Source organism: Megascapheus bottae, chromosome 15 (assembly GCF_031878675.1).
Source record: "Megascapheus bottae isolate mThoBot1 chromosome 15, mThoBot2.hap1, whole genome shotgun sequence".
Classification (NCBI taxonomy): Eukaryota; Metazoa; Chordata; class Mammalia; order Rodentia; family Geomyidae; genus Megascapheus; species Megascapheus bottae.
This window is the reverse complement of record NC_143523.1, coordinates 7,656,012-7,677,561: the sequence shown is the minus strand read 5'-3', so window position 1 is coordinate 7,677,561 and position 21,550 is coordinate 7,656,012. Positions and strand designations below refer to the sequence as shown.

Here is a 21,550-nt window from a genome sequence, read left to right as displayed (position 1 = left end):
GACTGTCCTGGACAGACAGACAGACAGTGTGAACCTGAGATCTTCTAATCTTTGTACTTCAAGTCCTGTATTATAACTCCACACCTGCCCTCGATGGTGACAGTGACTGCACAGCCTCACTGTCTAGAAGGCAGACTTCCCACCTTCGCCCCTGTACTGAAGAATACCTCAGTGCACCAAGGAAATATTCTCGATGCCTCTAATAGTAAAAAAACAACACAACTGGGATAAAATTACTTGGATTCAATTCTTAATTTTACTTCCTAAAATAGTAATTAGTGAAGTTTAGCCTATCTTCTGACAGAAACAAACTTCTAAAATGACAAACCTCCACTATGAGGCTATGTCATAACATACTTAAAAAAATCTTTGTATTCACCATGAGATTCTCACAAATGCACTGTCACAAATGTGCTGGGAAGGCTGTAGGACAGTCAACATGAAGCCACTTGCATGGTGGGAGCTGCGGTGTCCCTGGACACGGACACGGGTGGCACACGGCAGGGAGGGCAGGGCTGAGGGGCCACGCTGAGGGCATGAAGCACATCAGTTCCTGAACAGTAACATCCTCTCGGAGCACGCCTGCCCCACCAGGCTTGCGTACTGCTGCACTGTGGCATCCTCACTTGGATCTTTCTGTTGTTTCTTGTAAACACCGTAAGGCATGATGGCTTTCTTGTAAAACACCTGCAACCGGTCAGGTTCCTTGCTTCGACCTTCATCCACTGCAATAACAAAAAACTGGGGATCAGCAAGCCATGTAACAAATAACTTATATTTCTTAGTTAGCAGGCACATTTTGCCCAGTACATTCACTGAGCATATTAATAATAATAAATAGTAAGTACCTCACTGGAAGATAATAAACATCCTGCAGTGTGAGAGATGAACTTGAAGTAGAGTCACAATAAAGTTTACAAATCTCCAGCATCTTTCCAGGGTCCGACTGTTATAATAGTCTGCCTCTCTCCTGTTAGCATCCTGTCTGGAGCTTCAGCTGACTCAGTGGGTGTGGGAGCCCGGCCTTGGCTACTTGATTCTGGGAGAGGCAGAGGGAAGGATCTCACAGCTTTCATGGACACTGTACTGTGGTGGTGGCTCCTGCTATAGGACTCTATCTTCTTTTATTAAAAGGAAAACAACCCCAGTGTATATCAGGGCACAGAATCTACCCAGAAGAATGCCAGCCTTCCCTATAGCCAGATGTGCCCTCACAACCAAGTTCTGGCCAGTAGGATACAAATAGAAGCATTCTGTGAGTTTCCAGGAACTTCTCAAGACTGTTGTCTTCTGACTGGTTTTTGACCTCTCCTTCAGCCTGCAGCAGCCTACAACATAGCTGTACCAGCAGGAGCTCTATCTTCAGGGTTTTCTTTTTTCTTTTTTTACCGGTCCTGGGCCTCGAACTCAGGCCTGAGCACTGTCCTTGGGCTTTCTCAAAGCTAGAGCTCTACCACTTGAGCCACAGCATCATTTCTGCCTTTTTTCTATGTATGTATTACCGAGGAATCGAACCCAGGTCTTCGTGCATGCTAGGCAAGCACTCTACCACTAGGCTAACCTCCTGGCCCCCTATCTTCAGTTTTGAAGGTAAGACAACTTTGGTTCAGCAAAAAAAAAAAAAAAAAAAAAAAGTGAGGAGCTGGGTAACAGTTCATGCAGGCTTCATGCAACAGAGCTGCTGCCATCCCAGCCTGGGGCTGCCAATGTGTACAGACTTTACATAAAAGCACATTGCAAGCCATTCTTCCAGGCTTCTATTATTGGAGTTGCTTTTAATGTGGAGAATAATGTACTGTCAGCTAAAATAAAGAACATTTTTGAATCGCTGACTTAGCAGGTTCACTTGTAAGAATCATGCTAGAGCCACAGACATAGCCCTCCTGCCAAACTCCATGCTGGACTCATCTGAGTTGTTTTTTTTGTTGTTGTTTTATGGTCTTTGGTTGGGCTTGGGCTCTGGGCCTGGGAGCTGTCCCTGAGCTATTCAGCTCAAGGCTACCACCATACTTCCTGGGCATGGGCATTGTTCCTGAGCTCCTCACCTCAGGACTACTGCCCTACCCCAGGGGCCACAGTGCCACTTCTGTTTTCTTGTGGTTAGATGGAGATAAGAGTCTCATGGTTTTATAGTATCGAGGTTGGCTTTGAACTGTGATCGTCAGATCTCAGCCTCTTCAAAGCTAGGATTATAGGCGTGAACCACCTTGCCTGGCTTTTTTTTTTTTTAAATGCCAAAATATCTCTAGAAGTCCTCTCTAGAAGTTCTACCCAGAAGTTTCTGATTTTAAAAACTGGTCTGACCAAAGGAACAAAAGGCGCACGGTATCCTTAATAGTATCCAAATAGTGCAAGAGTATCCAAATAGTACAAGAGTTGACTCAATATTTGTGTACCCAATGCTATGGACATGGTATTGGAAATATAAACAACTATATAGACCTAAAAATTTATGACTCTATAAACATGTGTTATTACATAGATTAATATGTATCTATGACATACAAACCCTCAGTCTAATTTTAATTATGTTCTAATATCTAAGTGCCAGTAATTGTATATAGAGATTCCCTTCCTGACATGTTTGTTAAACATGTCATTTGAAATATGATATAAAAATCAATGTTAATAAATTCTTTAATAAAAAAAAATAAAAGGACCGGGAATTTGGCCTAGTGGTAGAGTGCTTGCCTAGCATGCACAATGACCCAGGTTCGATTCCTTGGTACCACATACATAGAAAAAAGCCAGAAGTGGTGCTAAGGCTCAGGTGGTAGAGCTCTAGTCTTGAGAAAGTCCAAGGACAGTGCTCAGGCCCTGAGCTCAAGCCCAGGACTGGCAAAAAAAACCCAAAAAACAAAAAAAACAACAACAACAAAAAACTGGTCTGAGCCGGGTGTGGTGACTCATACCTGAATTCTTAGCTACTCTGGAGGCTGAGATCTGAGGATGGAGGTTCAAAGCCAGCCCGGGCTTTGGAGATTCTTATCTCCAATTAACCACTAGAAAACCAAAAATGGCACTGAGGCTCCAAGGGTACGGTAGTAGCTTTGAGCTGAAGAGTTCAGGGACAACACCCAGGTCCAGAGTTCAAGCTCCACGAACGACAAAAACAAAAACGGGTCTGAATCCACTCCAAGCACTGGTGTTTTCCTCAGCATCTATGATACTGAAAAGCACCCTGTGCACTTACAGATGTTTGTGGTAGGGCCAGTGGCTGTAGACTTACGTTAAATTATATCCACAAAACACTGAAAAACTATTACCACAAAAGCAAAGGCATAGAACAACAACTGTTGCTTTAGTTAAATGCCTGGCACAGGCTGCGTGCCCCTGATCCAAAATGCTTGGCATCAGCCAGCTGTAGTTGAAATCCCAGCAGTTGGAGCCTGAGACGGGTGACTATGAGAGTTCAAGGCCAGATCCTGTCTCAAGCCAGGATGACCTTTTGGAATTGTTTCAGATTATAAATTTTAGAATATTTGGGGGATGGAATCCAACCCAAATCACAGAACACATTTTGGCCTCAGAGATACCTGATACTCACAAGCCTGAATGTTATCTTAAATGGACTGACATGTCTGGGTCTGTGGTTGTGCCCTGACATATGAGGTCAAATGTGTTTGTAGTCTGTACAATGCCCCGCCCCCATCCTTGTTGCAGCCCTTATTTAGGCCAGTGAGAATTCTAGAAAGCAAGGCACCTTGCTTCATACTCTGTATTCAGACTCCAGATTCTTCAGTTACCAGTAAAAACCTTGGGAAGTGATATGTGTGGAAAGGAAAATTTAGTCTGATAGCAAACTACAGCCAAAAGTAATTGCTTGAGCAGATTTACAGATATGTTTGAGACTGCTATGATCTATAAATAGTGTTGTTACTGCCCCAAAATGTGATTAATAGTCATAAATTCAATGCCAATAATCAACTAAAAGTTTTGACATTGGTATCTTTGGTTACTACACTAGAACATGAAATCCACTTCCACAAAGCAAGCTCCTTTTCCAAGGAGATAAGCAAAAAGTACCAAGAGAAGAAGCTTTGCTACAGGCTATGTTTCCTCTAGCACATCCTCTCCTGCTCAGAGGAAGACATGTCTTCTTTAAACACCATTGGGCTATATTTTGGTATTTTTTGCTTTTGTCTTCACACATTCCCACCATCTTTTGTGCAGTCCAATGGCATGTTCATCTACCTCAGAGCATCCTTTGTGCTTTCAATAGTCCCCTTTATGAACAAATCCATTTATTATCTGCTGACAGAAATTCCCCAAATGACCTAATGGTTTTGATGTTCATTTTCATTTCATGCCTACTATGAACCAAAACATTTTTAACAATGAAAAAGTGCCAGGAGAAATCAAAACAACTCACTCCAGTTAGAATGGCCAGGATCAAGGAAACTAATAACAGATGCTGGAGGGGATGCGGCCAGGAGGGATCACTACTACACTGTTGGTGGTAGTGTAAATTTATTCAACCACTATGAAAAAAAGTATGGCAGTTCCTTAAAAACTAAACATAAAGCTCCCCTATGACCCAGCAATTCCACCACTTGGCATTTACCCAATCATCCAGAAACAAGGACATACTAAATCCACTAGCACAATGATGTTCACTGCAGCACTATTTACCATAGCAAAGATACGGAACCAACCCAGATGTCCCTCAGTTGATGAGTGGATCAACAAGATGTGGTATTTATACACAATGGGATTCTATGGTGCTGTCAGAAAGAATAACATTGCCCCATTTGTAAGGAAATGGAAGGACAGAAAAAATCATTAAGTGAAGTAAGCCAGACTCAAAGGAACATAGGCTCAATGGTTTCCCTCATTTGTCATAATCAGTAGGAACCTTGGGCTCTCCTAGCAGAGATTTGCAATAGAACAAAACCTAGATACATAAGGCCAATTGTATGACGCTGAATGAAAGGACCTCCAGGATATAGAAACAAAAGCCATATAATGAGTGATTGTTGTCCTTAATGTACTATGTTATCTCTCATCTCTTTTGTTGTCCCTTGGTTATCTCATATTGTTACAGTATTTCATCTTGTTATCTGATATATTGTATATATGCGTATTTGGTTATTTAAAAAAGGATAGGGAAGGGGGAAAATAAGATGAGGGGCGGGGGTGGGGGGAGGGAAATGGTGAACAAGACATGAGAAAGGGTATTAATGTTTGTGAAGTAATATACCTTCTATCTGGTGAATATAATGTAACCCTTCTATTAATTACAATAAAAATATATGGAAGGAAAAAAAAAAGTGCCAGGAGAACTACAATTAAGAATACTATTATCCCTGTCTGTGCTAAAATACATATGCAAGTTAGGTAGAAACCAAGTCATCAAGGCAAAATTCTATCACCAATCCAGAAAGCCTCTGGACAACACCATCTACATTATCTACTCACCAAGTCTCAGAACTAAAGTCTTTCAGAACTCGTCTGCTATCTCAGGCATTTTCTATACAGCTCAACTGACAGAACCAGAGAGCTGTCTATATAGCTTTGAATCCAAACTTTTTGATAAATATTGTTTAGGTTCAAATTATTCTTCTAATGGATTTTGGAAAACAACAAAATAATGTTGTGAATAAAAAAGCAGAGTAAAGCTACAAAGTACTGCTTTTTTTTTTAACTTCTAAATATTGTCTTCCCTGAAAATTATAAGTTTAAACACATTGTTCTCAAGCATGCTTTCCAAGAGTAAAGTTGGCCTGTTAACACCATTCACTACATACTCAGAAAGTACAGATCAACTAAATGTTTCCTCTTACTTTCTCAAGTCTTTTTTTTTTTTTTTTTTGGTGGTTCATGGGGCTTGATCTCGGCCTGGGCGCTGTTCCAGAGCTCTTCAGTTCAAGGCTACCGCCCTACCCTTGAGCCGAGCCCCACTCCCCTTTTCTAGAGGTTAACTGGAGATAAGAGTCACCTTTAGTGCCCAAACTGGCTTTGAACATTGATCTTCAGATCTCAGCCTCCTGAGTAGCTAGGATTACAGGCGTGAGCCAGCGGCCCAACTTCTCAGTCTTTTTGAACACAGTTGGAAAACTGTCATTTAAAAAATGAGCTACATGGCTGGGCCCAGTGGCTCACACCTCTATTCCTAGCTACTCAGGAGGCTGAGATCTGAGGATCACAGTTCAAAGCCAGGCCAGCATGAAAGTCTGTGAGACTCTTATCTCCAATTAACCACCGAAAACTGGAAGTGATGCTGTGGCTCAAGTGGTAAAACACTAGCCTTGAGCTGAAGAGCCTAGGGTCAGTGTCCAGGCCCAGAGTTCAAGCCCGGGGTGGGGGGGTGGGGGTGGGAAGAGCTACATAGCAAAAGGCCCTTTGTTGTATCAAAAAATTCACAATAATGGATATAACATTCCAAGGTATTAAAAATAGTTGGGAGCACACATAAAGATATTAAAAACGTGACTCCAGATAGCTTAAGTATTTTTGCTTAATGCTAGCACATTCTACCACTTGAGCCAGAGTTCCACTTCTGACTTTTTTAGTGATTAATTGGAGATAAGAGTCTCATGGATTTTCCAGTACTGGCTGGCTTTGAACTTCAATCCTCACATCTCAGGATTACAGGTATAAGCCAACAGTGCCTGGTAAAAACCACATATTTTAAATGACAAGAATTATGTAAATTTAACAAACTGGTTCAAATAAACCAATTTACATTTACGCAGTCTGTCTCAGTATCGAAGCCCCCACATTCCTAATACTATTAACTTCAAAGTATATATGGGTCAAGGTAAAAAAAAATTAAGCAATGTCATTAACCTGAAAAAAATAGTTTTGGTTTAATTCAAAGGTTTGAGGAATTACATGGCCTTAATTTAAGATGAAGATCAAAGCTTCCATATGAGCAAAAATTCGCTTTTGGTTTATAAGGCTGGTACAGATGACAGGTGAAAAAAAAACCCAATGAAAAAGTTCAAATAGCACTACTATTATTATGGAGCACTCTGATTACACTCTTTCTTAACCAACTGTCACATGTTAACAACCTACTCTTTCCATGAGACAGAACTCTACACTGAGAAAAGTTAGAACTAAATGTGAAGTCAGAGCTTGGAGTTCTCACACAAAGGCTCAGAGCAGAAGGTCAGAGGAGAGGGTCAGAGTAGAAGGTATGCTAGATAAACTGAAGAAGCATAGAAAAACTGCCAGGAAACAATGCCAGCAAGGAAGAAGGAAAGTAAAAAGAATGGATAAAGAAACAACACAAATTAGAGCCTTTGCACTTTGGGGGATTAAACTAGGGAAAAGCTGCTTTCATTAGTTTCAGCAACCTGGTGGGTAGTTAGTGTCCTAAAAAGTCTACATGGGAGAATGTATAAAGCAGTAAGTCCAAATTAGGTATTGCTATTTTCACAGTAAAGTTAAATTTGAAAGCTTTATTAATAGTGTATAGCTTATTTAGACATATTAGGACATATAGACATATTAGAAGTTTTTCGCAAAGTATGTACGAATCTATATTGATCTGAACTAAAATGCATATGCTGCTACTGTAACTGAAGGTGGAAACAAAAATATCTGAATTCATCCTTTGAAAGAGGCTCTAAAAAATATTGTACTTATAAAAAAAATTATATAGCATGTCAGGCACCAGCAGCTCACACCTGTAAATCCTAGCTATTCAGGAGGCTAGGATCAGAGGATGGCAATTGGAAGGTAGCCTGAACAGAAAAATCTTTAAGATTCCATCTTTAACTAGTAAAAGGCCAAATAAGATGCATGACTCAAGTGGAGAGTTCCAGCAGTAAGCAAGGAAGCCGAATGAATCTGAGTACCCAAGACCCAAGTTCAAGCCTCAATACCCACAGTATGACTTTTTTTTTAACCAGTCCTGGGCTTGAACTCAGGGCCTGAGCATTGTCCTTGAACTTTCTCAGGGCTAGAGCTCTACCACTTGAGCCTCAGCACCACTTCCAGCTTTTTTCTGTGTACCTGATACTGAGGAATCAAACCCAGGTCTTTGTGCATGCTAGGCAAGCACTTTACCACTAGGCCAAACTCCGGGCCCACCACTTTTGTTTTTTAAAAGTATGCACAGACATATTTACAGGAAAAGGTCAAAGGAGAGTATAACCATTAATGATGACTAATGCTATATCACAGGGCAACAAATCACTTTATTATTCCTCTTAGTAGTGGTTTTGAACATTTGGATTGGGGCACATTGTAAAACCTGAAGCTAGAGCCTTGTGCATTCTGAGCAAGCACTCTTCCATGAAGCTACAACCTCTTCCTCATTTGGGCAAATTTTCGACTACAGTTAAAAATAAAACAAAATAAGATCAACTTAAGCAAAGAAAGTAAGATATGGTTATGATATAGAACTTTTGCAGCACACATATTTAGCTATCAATCAAAAAACCAATCTAATAGACATTTGCTTGAAAATTGTTTGAGAAATTTAACTCCTAACTCTGGAGTAGATGGTTTCTTTTAGAATTTCCCAAGCTACTTCACTTTGCCACAAAGTAGTAAATAAAAGTTATTACTTTTTACACACTCATTAGTTAAACTACTAACCACAGATCCCCAAGTCTCCAAGGAAAGAGGGATGGGTAGAGCAAGACCAAGGGTCTACAAGGTACTGGGAGAGGGTATTTCAAGCAGGATAGAGCAATTTAGGGTAGAAATTAGGACTTTTCTGACAATCAGCCACTCATGTACCTGAAACCATACTTGGTTTCCTAAAGGACTATGGTGATCAGCTCGCCTTAAACAGAATACCTATCTGTAGACAGCTAGGAGGAGAAATGAGCCTCACTGAGCACGGCACCATGCTGGCTCACATTACAGCCCACATTAGGGTCAGAGTTTGGATCATATCAAAGTAAAACTGGCCCTAGAGAGGAGGAGCATTTCTCACAGGCTGCTACCTAAATATTCCCTGACTGTGTTTCACAGCAGGCTCAATACATTCCAGCACAGAACTGCATTTTAATTTCCCCCAAAACAACAGGACACAGTCTGATTTCAAATAGTATCTAGAGTTGATAAAAACTAAGTTATTCTCTTCAAAGTCCCAAAGACTCAGCATATGGGAAAGAACCTTCATGTTCTTGGAGGAGCTATTCTCAAATTTGCTTTGAGTGTTGTAAAGGCACTTTAAAAATAATAAGCAATTCAAGGAGCTACTGCATGAGAAAGAAAACCTAGTAAGTTACAGGGGGCTTCAACTCCGGGCCTGTGAACTGTCCCTGAGCTACTTATACTCAAGGCTAGTGCTCTCACACTTGAGCCACAGCTAGGATTACAGATGTGAGCCACTGGCACTCAGCTGAGAGGAAAATTTGTTTTTGTTTTCAAAGAGAAAGGCAAGAGTGAATATTATATACTTCCTCTACAACTTTTTGCTTTGGTTATGGGCCTCAGTTCAGAGCTAATAGAAGAATTTAATAAATTTTTAAAACAATGTATCTGTTTGATCAATAAAGTGTAACTAGGATTGAAACACTCACATTCTGATTAATAACTTAAGGTATGGTAAGACAAAGCTGTCTACTCTACCCAACTCAAATGTCTAGGAACCCTATGTCCAACACTGAAGCCTGGTGAGCCATCTGGCCCGAGGGACACTCCTTACCAAGTTCTGCCTTGGGTGAGAAGTAGTACCATCAACCTCCATTTTTAAGAAGGTAACAATTATATGAACTAATTTTTACATGAAAACCTTAAATTATGAGAAAAAATGTACACCTTAGGATTAAAGAAAACCTTACATGTCTTTGGATTTTCTCCATTTACTATTTTCCATGAGGTCTTTGCATTCCTTTTATTATTTGCTTGTGGTATTGTACTGGGACTTGAATTCAGGATCTCATGATGATTAGGCAGATGCCCTAACGCTTGAGCCTGCCCAAAGGCTTTTATGCTTTTATTATTTTTCAAGTAGGGTCTTGATTTTGGCCTGGTCCATGATCCTATTCACAACAATAACAACAAAAACTGGATAATGGGGGGCCGGGAGTTTGGCCTAGTGGTTAAAGTGCTTGCCTAGCATGCATGAAGACCCGGGTTCGATTCCTCGGTACCACATACATAGAAAAAAGCCGGAAGTGGTGCTGAGGCTCAAGTGGTAGAGCTCTAGCCTTGAGAAAGTCCAAGGACAGTGCTCAGACCCTGAGCTCAAGCCCAGGACTGGCAAAAAAAAAAAAAAACTGGATAATGGTTGTCAGCCTGCAAAGCACATAAAAGGCCATTTATCAGGAAATGTATATTCCCCATCTCATACACACACGTGTGCAAAAGTACTCATCCCCACTCTACAATATATAAAAAGTTCCACAGCCCCTACACAAAGAGGCACAACGACACACATAGATTGTGAACACAAAGCCAACCATTTCCAAATGAGCTATGCTCCAAACATACCTGCTTCTGGGTCCTGGTTGAAACGACAGTACTTGGAGTTTTCAAGTGAAGACAGGCACTGCTCGATGGGTACCCACACATAAGTCTCAGGACACAGCAAGTCAGAAGGTCTATACTGACCCTACGGAGAGTAAGAAAAAAAAAAGCATGGGCATCATTAACATAGCAACTCCCAACTTCCAAGGCTCCAGGAGAACCAGAAAAGACTGGATCACAATCAGTCAATCAGAAACTGCTTGATTGTACCATACCATTGGCAAGTCCCCTCCCCACACCTTAAGAAGGGCTCTTTAAAAGTGGCATAATGCCATTTAGGCATTTGTTAATTTAGAATTTTTTAATTTCTACACTTTAATAAGAAATACTTAAATAATTGTTGCTGATGATAAAAATACCTAGCTTCAAAATCAAGTTTTTATGGAAGTAGAGCTGTGGCTAGGTAGAGTGCTAGCCTTAAGCAAAAGAAATTCAGGGACAGTGCCGAGGACCCGAATTTAAGCCCCAGGACCAACAAAAAATAAATAAATAAATAAAATTAAAGAAGGCAATGCAAAATCTAGTTTTAAAACCCAGTATTCAATAGAACACAACAGAGAACTGTATAAAGCAAACTTGCTTTCCAAAATGGAATTTCATAAATATTTAACTGGTACTGAGTTAAATAGTCTAATGTGTTAAAAAAAAAAAACTACTGTTTTATCAATAGAATTCTATAAACAATATAAATTAGGAAATGTACAATTAAAAAGTTTTTCTTTAAAACAGAATAAAATCCTAGCAGAGATTTACAATAGAACAAAAGGCCATATAGAAAGGACCTCTAGGATATAGAAACAAAAGCCATATAATGAGTGATTGTTGTCCTTAATGTATTAGGTTATCTCTTATCTCTTTTGCTGTCCCTTGGTTATCTCATATTGTTACAGTATTTCACCTTGTTATCTGATATATTGTATATATGCGTATTTGGGGACCAAGACATAAGAAAGGGTATCAATGTATGTGATGTAATGCACCTTCTATCTGGTGATATAATGTAACCCTTCTATTAATGAGAACAAAAATATATGAAAAAAAAAACAATAAAAATTCCAAGGAAACATTCATGATCCTCTAAGCATCCTTCAAAAATTCTGTTTCAAGAAAATAATTTATGGGTTAGGAGTTTGGCCTAGTGGTAGAGTGCTTACTAGCATACACAAAGACCCAGGTTCGATTCCTTGGTACCACATACATGGAAAAGCCAGAAGTGGTGCTGCGGATCAAGTGGTAGAGTGCTGGCCTTGAGGAAAAGTCCAAGGATAGTGCTCAGGCACTGAGTTTAAGCCCCAGAACCAGCAAAAAAAATATTTTAAAAATTAAAAATTTGGGGCTGGGAGTTTGGCTTAATGGTAGAGTGCTTGCCTAGCACGTACAAAGACCCAGGTTCGATTCCTCAGTACTACAAACATTGAAAAAGCTGGAAATGGTGCTGTGGCTCAAGTGGTAGAGCTCTAGTCTTGAGAAAGCCCAAGGACAGTGCTTAAGCCCTGAGTTCAAGCTCCAGGACTAGTAAAAATTTGATAAATTTAAATTTAATTATATACCCCAAATGTAAAATGAGTTATATAATGAATGATAAAGAAAAAAATCATTCACTTATGGGTAACATACAGATAAAAATAGAATGATATAAGTTAAATGAAAGCAGTAAACCTAGTATATTTACCCATGCCAAAACTGCTTTCACAAAGCAGCAAATGGATCATACCACAGTTTGAAGAACACTATCTAATATAAACTCACCATGAAAAATACTGCTTAAGGGCTCCTCACTAGTACATGGCTCCTCATAGTAAAGGCAAGTTCCACTATTTGGGAAGAGCCAAGGAGCAGATGGAAGGAGAGGATCATAAAGGATTAAGTATGACCAAAGCATATCATATACATGTATGAAAGTACTATAGTGAAACCTATTACTATTAATGTATAATTAACATATATTAACAAAAAGGCGAGGAAGGGAAGGGAAGCAAGGACGGGAGGAAGGGACAGAACAGAACAAGCTTACGTGTGAGTATCACAAAGGTATAAAGTGAACAGCAGAGCTGGGCACCAGTGGCTCACGACTGTAATCCTAGCTACTCAGGAGGCTGAGATCTGAGGATCACAGTTCAAAGCCAGCTCAGGCATGGAAGTCCATGAGACTCTTATTTCCAGTTAACCAGCAGAAAACCTGTAAAGTGGCACCATAGCTCAAGTGGTAGAGCGCTTGTCTGGAGCTGAAGAGTTCCGGGACAGTACCCAGGCCTAGAGTTCAAGCCCCACAACTAAAAAAAAACCAAACCAATCAACCAACCAAACAAACAAAACAAAAAAACAAAAACAAAACAAAAAAACAGGGACCAGGAGTCTGGACTAGTAGTAGAATGCTTGCCTAGCATGCATGAAGACCCAGGTTCAATTCCTCCGTACTATGTACACAGAAAAGCCAGAAGTGGTGGTGTGGCTCAAGTGTTAGAGCACTAGCATTGAGAAAGCCCAAGGACAGTGCCCAGGCCCTGAGTTTAAACCCCAGGACTGGCAGAAAACAAACGAACAGTGAACATTAGGACCTGTCCTCCATTACTCTAGACACTGGGAAGTGTCTGAACTGGAAGACTACAAATAAACAATGTGTGAAGACACACTTATTCTTGCTTATGAGGATACCGAAGGTTCAAGAAGGATGCACAATTTTACTGGGAGCTTAAAAGACTGTCTAGGCAGAATGGAAAGGAATGAGGGAAGTCTGGTTAAAGGAATAGCACGAGCAAAGACAAGAATCCAGGCAAGTAGCAGGTAAGTGAGGTAGAGGAAAGAGCAGGTCACTGCAGCAATGCAGAGGTGCAGTAGGAGCAGATTCTGAAGGCCTCAATGTATTTTGGACATCACGTCAGGTGGAACACAAGGCTGTGGGTGCGAAGGTCAGTGTGTCCTTCACTCCAGTAGAGGCAGGAGAGAGGACAAAACCCAGCACTCAGGTCTCCAGCCCATTGTGTGCTCGCTGCACACTTGTTCTGTTACTAGACTGCTGGCTTCCTAACTAAAAAACCCTCTCTATGAAGGATATTAACTCCTGGCTTGTAAATGTTTCTGTTATTTTCCTAGTATGTTGTACTCTTTGTCCACATGGAAATTTGATATGGGGTCAAATTCATCAGTTTTCAAGAAGGCATCTGGGCTCTGTACAATAATTAAAGATCCCACTATCATTTGAATATTATAAAAACATACTTTTCTCTAGTATTCTTATAAATCATAACTTTATATTTACATTTATGCTTCATCTGGAATGTATTTGGGTATAAAGAAAAGATCCAACCTAATTTCTTTCAGATGTTCTTACTCAGAGGCCTCAACATCATTTTTTGGATAACCTTACTTTTCTTTGCTGATTTAAACACTTCTTTGATAATGTGTTAAATTTTTATATATCCTGAGTTCTCCTTCTGGTTGTCACATTGATCTGTCAGTCTAGTCTTGTGCCAATGCCACATACTTTTAACTACTAAAGATTTATATATTAATCTCTGGTAAATCTAATCTCTTCTCATTACTCTCCATCTGCAGAAATTTCTGATCCTTTTGCTAAAAAGGGCTCCCTACGTGGTACAAAAACATTGCCAACATGAGTAAGGAAACTAATAAAAATGGAATGGCACATACTGATATCATGATGACAGAACATAAAAGAAGAGAATTCCAAGAATGTACAGTGGGGAAAGCATACATATAGTAAGCCCTTCTTAATTCACAGATTTACTTCATGCAGTTGTGACCAGGCAGGGTAAAAAAAAAAAAAAAAAAAAAAAAAAAAAACCTGAAGAAATCCCAAACACCAGAAAATTTAACTTCCCACAGGGGTACATATTATACTGCCAGGCACAGAAAGCAGCCCTTAGGCCTGAATTTGTTGCTAGTTGTGTTAAAAACCTGTGGGATCTACTGTTTCCTTGCCCTTGATCAACTGAAGGCTAGCACTCTACCACTGGAGCCACAGCTCCATTTCTGGAGCTCACAAACTTTCCTGCCCAGCCTGGCTTCAAATCTTGAACCTCAGCTCTCAACCTACTGAGCAGCTAGGATTTCAAGTGTAAGTCACTAATACCTTGGCTTGTGTTTAATTTTTTAAAGTGATAAAGTGGAAGTCTTAGATTTGCTGAAAGGTGGACCTGTCTTTAGTAGAGAGATGGTATTATAGAAAAATGGAAACAAGCATCTGCAGAACTCAGGATAAAGAGCATGAAAGAAGATCTAAGTTTTTGGTGAGAAGAATGATTATTACCTATCAGTAATTCTGAGACAGTAATGCCACAATCTTGAGTATGGACTCTTAAACCTAGCGTGTGTACAGTGTCTGTGGATATAACTACTGAGTGAGCTCTATGCATCCTGAGCACTTCTTTTCTTCATAACTAAACTCTATAGTCTTAAGTTAACAAAACAAACAACAATCCCTAACACAAAGACCCAATATGTACAAATGACATCATTTTCTAATTTAAGATGGAAGTCAGAACTAACTTGCTGACATGTACAATCATGTCATTCAGGGAAAATGGATTTTTCCTAAAAAAAAAAAAAATTCCCATGCAGATATGCAGATTCATCAATAACCTAACCCACTGACTGCATTTAACAAAGATGATTAAAAAAATAAAAAGCAACAGTCAGGCCGGGAGTTTGGCCTAGTGGTAGAGTGCTTGCCTAGCATGCACGAAGACCTGGATTCGATTCCTTGGTACCACATACATTGAAAAAAGCTCTGAGGCTCAAGTGGTAGAGTGCTAAGCCTTGAGAAAGTCCAAGGACAGTGCTCAGGCCTTGAGTCCAAGCCCAGGACTGGCAAAAGAAAAAAAGCAACAGTCATAGGAATCCAACGAGAATGACTGAGTTGTACAGCACTACGGAACACAAAAAATTCATGAGGTATGATAGGGTAAAACTTCTCAAAGTTCTCAAATTTTTATAGCATTCTTTGACAGTAATATTGTACATTGAGTTACAAGTGTTATCACTGTTTTAAAACATTTACCTCACTAAAAGATCAGAAAAATAGATGCTTTGGTATCTGCTTATCTCCTGAAATCAGAGGTATAAGTCAGGTTAAACAATGGCTCTCTTTGAAGTGCAGGCTCAAGTACTTCACGTTAGTGTAGGCCACTACAGAACAGGGTTCTGCAGTAAACCGCTGTGCTCATCCTACTTCCTAACCTAACCTGGTTCGAGTACTAACTAAGCTCAACTGAGACTCAGCATCACATAAATGAAAAATACAGGGATTTGACATCAACCATGCCTTCTACTATTTTAAGAAAATGAGAAATGTTTGTATTAAAAATGTAATTACTTAAGAATTTGCACATGCTTTCCTATGGTAATAAGAAAAAATATTTAATCAACCTCTAAGTATCTCATTCACATTAGAATAATGAGGTAAAAAGCAGATTAATGCTTTCCTAGGGTGCTGACTTTTTTATAATGAAGAAGTCTGAGTTACCACATAGTTGTCAAGTACTTACATTTTTCAAATTGTGTAACTGGTCCAACAGGAGTAGACAGGGCTTACCCAGCAGTGTTTACAGCTTACAGAAAAGGTGCTCTAGATTCCCCCTGGGCCTCTGTATATCACAGCAAGAATCAGAAAAACCTCAGCACCAAAGGCACTATGCCAACCTGGGCTGTGGCAGAGGGCAGCTCACCTCAGAATAATATGTCTGCCTGCAAGTTAAATGTCAGTTTAAAAAATGTGGGAGGGAATACTTAAAGTTCATTATTAAATATGTATGATGAGAGCTAGTCCCTTAGTTCAAAGTCCTTGAGGGAAAATGAGCTGAGGAAATCTTCTCATGTTTACAAACTATCTTGAAGGAGGAAAATAAAAGTAAAACAAACTGGCTAAGTGGCATTATACTCAAAGTCAGCAAAAAGTGAATGTTCTGCTCAAAGTATGGCTGCTACATTCAATGCTGGTGAAAAGTGAAAACTACTTAAGACTATTTGTAAAACCCAAACTCTATTTCTCTCCATAAAAAAAAAAAAAAGATAGGAGGGACAGGAGTTTGGTCTAGTGGTTAAAGTGCTTGCCTAGCATGCATGAAGATCCGGGTTCGATTCCTCGGTACCACATGCATAGAAAAAAGCTGGAAGTGGTGCTAAGGCTCAAGTGGTAGAACTCTAGTCTTGAGAAAGTCCAAGGACAGTGCTCAGGTCCTGAGCTCAAGCCCAGGACTGGCAAAAAAAAAAAAAAAAAAAAGATAGAAGAAAAAATTAAAATATGGTGACAAAACAAAAATTTTCAAAATCTGTTCTAGCCAGATGCTGGAGGCTCATATCAGTAATTTTTAACTATTCAGGAGGTTGAAATCTGAGGAGCAGGGTTCAAGGCCAGTCTGGGCAGGAAAGTTCCTGAGACTCTTATCTTAGGCGTCTTAGCCAGGTGAGGTGGCTCATGCTTATAATCCTAGCAACTCAGGAGGCTGAGATCTGAGGATCAAGGTTCAAAGCCAGTCTGGATACTAAGGAACCTGAGACTCATCTCTAATTAACCACTAGAAAACAGGAAGTGGGGCTATGGCTCAAGGGGTAGGGTCCTTGAGCTGAAGAGCTCAGAGATAACACCCAGGCACAGGGGTAGGGTGGTAGCCTTGAGCTGAAGAGCTCAGGGACAGTGCCTAGGCCCAGAGTTCAAGCCCCATGACTGACAGGTATAAAAAAAAAAAGGCCCTCTGAACTGAGCATGCCGTTTGCTTAGTAATAATAGCAACAATAATGCTTTCTTCCTGTTTGTTAAGATAGCAGATGTCTGAGTATCCCTTGCATTAAGGTATGTAATATCTTAAAAAGTATTAAACAGATAATACTTTAAACAGGTATTACCTATTCTTATACAAACCACATAGTGGCAGTGAACTCAGAGGTGCACATTTTTCTTCTTCTAATCCCACATCTAAATCTAACCCTTCACAGTTCTTTCCATGTATTTGCAAAATCTGTCTAAAATTGTTAAGTATCAAAGCTCAGCTCAAATGCACTGGGACTCACTTGGCCTCCAAGGCAAGATGAGCTGGGCCTTGGGAGATGCTCCCTATGACAGAAGAGCTGCCCCAACACAATACTGACAGGAGCAAGGGGGATTATGAAACAAGCAGTTGGTGGACCTCAGAGGTCAGAGCCCCAGCTTCCTCTGGAGAAGCAGTTTCTCAGAGGGGGGGGGTGGGGGGCACTCAACGCCAGCAAATACAGATCCACCATAACCATCTCCCTCCAGAGCTCCCAAACACATGTCTATCAGGTTTACCCAACAGGACTTGAAAAGAAAAACCATTTTTCATCTTTCTAGCTAGTTGTGTAGCCCTGTGTCCTACAGAAGTTTAAAATATGGTAATACTAGCTAGTCACCAACTCACAACTTCTCTCTGAACAAATGTCAATTTCCATAAAACCAAATTTACTATCAGCAAGTATCTATCCTCTTCATAAAGAATGATATGTTGAAGCAGGGTTCAAGTTCATCTGTGCATCTATAATTTGGTATTTTATCTAGAACATTATGAAACTCATGGTTTGAAATTTTCATTATAGTTTCTTTTATCTTGTTACATTTCCTGTCTTCCTAGATTTCCATCAAAGTATTTCTTTTTTTTTTTTTTTTGCCAGTCCTGGGCTTGAGCTCAGGGCCTGAGCACTGTCCTTGGACTTTCTCAAGGCTAGAGCTCTACCACTTAAGCCTCAGCACCACTTCCGGCTTTTTTTTCTATATGTGGTACGGAGGAATCGAACCCGGGTCTTCATGCATGCTAGGCAAGCACTTTAACCACTAGGCCAAACTCCCGGCCCCCCATCAAAGTATTTCTTACAGTGATGTACAATTGATCAGAGATAAAATAGTTTTAGCATTTATTGTACAATAAAGAATTACCCCCACCCCAATCCAGAATCAGGTGTAAGCAGGTCTATAATCCTAGCTACTCAGGAGGCTAAGATCTAAGGATTGGATTCAAAGCCAGCCCAGACATGAAAGTTCGTGAGACTCTTATCTCCAATTAACTACCAGAAAATCAGAAGTGGTGCTGTGGCTCAAGTGGTAGAGTGCTTGCCTTAAACTGAAGAGCTCAGGGGCAGTGCCTAGGCCCAGAGTTCAAGCCTCAAGGCCAAAACAACAACAACAAAAAAAAACCAGACCACTGATTAAATTCAGAAATCTGTGATCTGAATTTCTTAGTAGCTTTGATGTCTTTTTAAAATAATTTTTTCCTTTTTTGGTTTTAAGAAGAAATATGTGGGCCCCTATGTATTCAGAACTACATATTTCCAAGCTGACATGTAAGTATTTCCTTTGAATATTATGTGTTTAGTTGCATAAATTTAAACAACATGCAAATGACAAGTTATTTTCTTTAATTAAGGTTAAAGGATTTGAGACTTTGTTATTTTTTCTCAGGAAAAAAACATCAGAAAAGTACAGAAATCCTTTCATATGATATTCACCCAAGCTAGCATGCTTGGCTTCTAATTGGAACCATCTGGGGATGGGCTTGGCGGACTGCAATGAAACTGAAGTTACCAATTCACACCCTGCCATTTTGAGGGTATTTTGTTTTTACTGTTTCCAAATCGAAACCAAAAGGACCTTCCTTTGAACTCTGGTCCCAAAAGCAATTATCTTTATGAGATTTCACTCTCAAGAATATTTTATAAATATTCTGTAAAATAGGAAGAATTTCATGAGTATCTGAGATGAGGCTAAACCAACAGAATTTGTTTTGAAAGTTTAAGTTAAATTAAAATGTAAGTAGTCTTGAAAAACAGAATTACCTAAATATACATAGTCCTCCCTATAACACATATCAGAATAAATACCAGTAGCAATGATAGAAAAGATTACTGAACTCTTTTATCAGGTAAAGATGATCAGTAGCCCATGTTCCAAAATACACCTGTTGATTTACTAAAACCAATTTGCTTAAAAGAAGTTCTAACCATACCTCAGCAAAAATAGTTCAAGATGATCCTTTAGAGTGGGCTGGCTGTGCCCAAGGAGAAAGCAAGTCAGAACCCAGGCTTATTAAATCCAGCCCTTACCCTGAAAGACAACACCAATGGAATCTGTCCGCAGAGCACTGCAGCAGACCCTTGCTCCCGATTCCATTACATAAACAGAGATTAACTTTATCCATCCCCAAGAGAGCGCTTTAGAAGTAACTCTAGCTGCTCTGTTTTCAGAAACTGTGTTTGGGTTGTGCCACACTCAGCTGGTGAGGTGAGCTGAGACCAGGCCCTAAACATCTGAATCCATTTGTGTCCCAATTCTGAACAGCCAACAGATGCACTCCATGTGCGGCTATGCTAAGCTTTGAAACTTTAAAAATACATATTTTTTCCACTGAAAAACAAAGTGATGGTATTCTATGTTTCTTTAATTAAAATTCAAGGGTTCTGAAGGGCTCCAGGACTTACTTTAAAGCTTCTTTAAGACTGAGCTATTTATTTTACTATTGGCAAATAACAGAGAATAATGATTCTAATTCAGTTTTAATCATATTCTTTGCTTTTATTTTGAAAACCCCGAGTTAATCCATTTTCGTCTAGAAAACACAAAGAAAGCCTGTGAAGAAAAGATTCAGGGAATCAACTTACAGACCAAATTTAATTTCAAACTGAGGGTCATAAGTTGAAAGGGATGAAAAAAAACTAGAATGATGAAAACCAAGAAAATATTCAGAGGAATAGTACAACCCAAAGCTTCTTTAATTTCTGTTAAAGATTACGTGTGTGTGTGTGTGTGTGTGTGTGTGTGTGTGTGTGTGTGCGGTCATTCACCTCACAAGCTCATTTGTGTTTCAGGCTTCTGCTTAGACATGAGCACTAAGCAATCTGGCTCTGCCACCAGCTGGGGAGAAGCAATCCTTACCTGGATGACAGGAGGGGCCAACTCCAAGTTCTGCTAGAATACTCCCTCTTCCACCACAAAGAACTGATGGTGCCAAGTGCCCATTCATGGCCCTTTATGCCTCTCTCACCCTCACAGTCAAGTAGGAAGATCTTCTATTAAACACATTGCATAGCCTGCATGAGTGTCATACTTTAGTTACAGCTGGCAGGACATATATATATATATATATATATATACATATACATACATACATACATATATATATATATATATATATATTTCCCCCCCTAAAAAGCCACCTCCAATCCTCCAATTCAATACTGCCTTGAAATGAATCTGGATTCTACCACTCAGAACAGAACCGATGTCAGTTGTGTTCCCTAGAGTGGCAAAAGGTAAGCTTTCAACCAGCTTCATACTACATGTACACAGGGCATTACAGCTGGGGACAGGCTCTCTTCTGTTGGAGGGTGGGGGGCACCCACCATGGACAAATGCCCACTCCACCTTAAGAAACCAGACCAAAGTGTAAGAACAGTCCTTGCATTCTGCTCCTGTCCTCAGGCTGAACCATTCCTGCTATTCTCCTGCATTCCGGGTGCACCTGCCAGACTCAGTGCTAAGGTTAGTGTCAGAGAAGCCACTGTTAGTGAGCCACAGAACCATGTGGAGAGCACATAAGAAGGACATGAAGTCCAGCTGCTCTGGGAGGCAGCACCATGGTGTCTAACCATAAAGTCTGATCTGGGAGTAAGCACAACCAACTGAACTGCCCACACATGCCCCTTATCAACTGATGCCTCATCTCCTCTGCCACCATGTCCCATTGTGCATTTTTCAGAGTAGGAAAAACAAATTTCTGCATATGCTTTGTGCCTTAGAATTCCTTATATGGTTGCTTACCGAATATTTATTAGAGTAAGCTAAATTGGGACAAATGCTATTTCTTAAAAAGAGGATCAGAGTCTTAAAACTAGATGGATCGATGGATCTTAAATGTCTCCAGTTAGTATTCAGTTGTGTTGTTTTTTGTTTTTTTGTTTTTTTTTTTTTTGCCAGTCCTGGGCTTGAGCTCAGGGCCTGAGCAATGTCTTTGGATTTTCTCAAGGCTAGAGCTCTACCACTTGAGCCTCAGCACCACTTCCAGCTTTTTTCTATGTCTGTGGTACCGAGGAATCAAACCCGGGTCTTCATGCATGCTAGGCAAGCACTTTAACCACTAGGCCAAACTCCTGG

The 21,550-nt window shown here is 40.0% G+C and overlaps 1 protein-coding gene across 8 annotated transcripts in view; it reads right to left on the bottom strand.

Annotated features, from left to right (window-relative positions):
• Window positions 1-237: 237 nt before the first annotated feature.
• Ate1 (arginyltransferase 1) overlaps window positions 238-21,550 on the bottom strand; it is an 89,331-nt gene continuing 68,018 nt past the window's right edge. For 7 of the 8 annotated variants that reach the window (XM_090345711.1, XM_090345717.1, XM_090345718.1 and 4 more), the window contains 2 exons: window positions 10,399-10,519; window positions 238-725 (listed from right to left, as the gene is read on the bottom strand). In XM_090345711.1, coding sequence (XP_090201837.1) covers window positions 547-725; window positions 10,399-10,519 — 300 coding nt within the window. In that variant the 3' untranslated portion in view covers window positions 238-546. Of the gene's footprint in view, window positions 726-861; window positions 1,040-10,398; window positions 10,520-21,550 lie in introns of those variants that run through there. The other variant, XM_090345712.1, reaches the window with a different exon arrangement.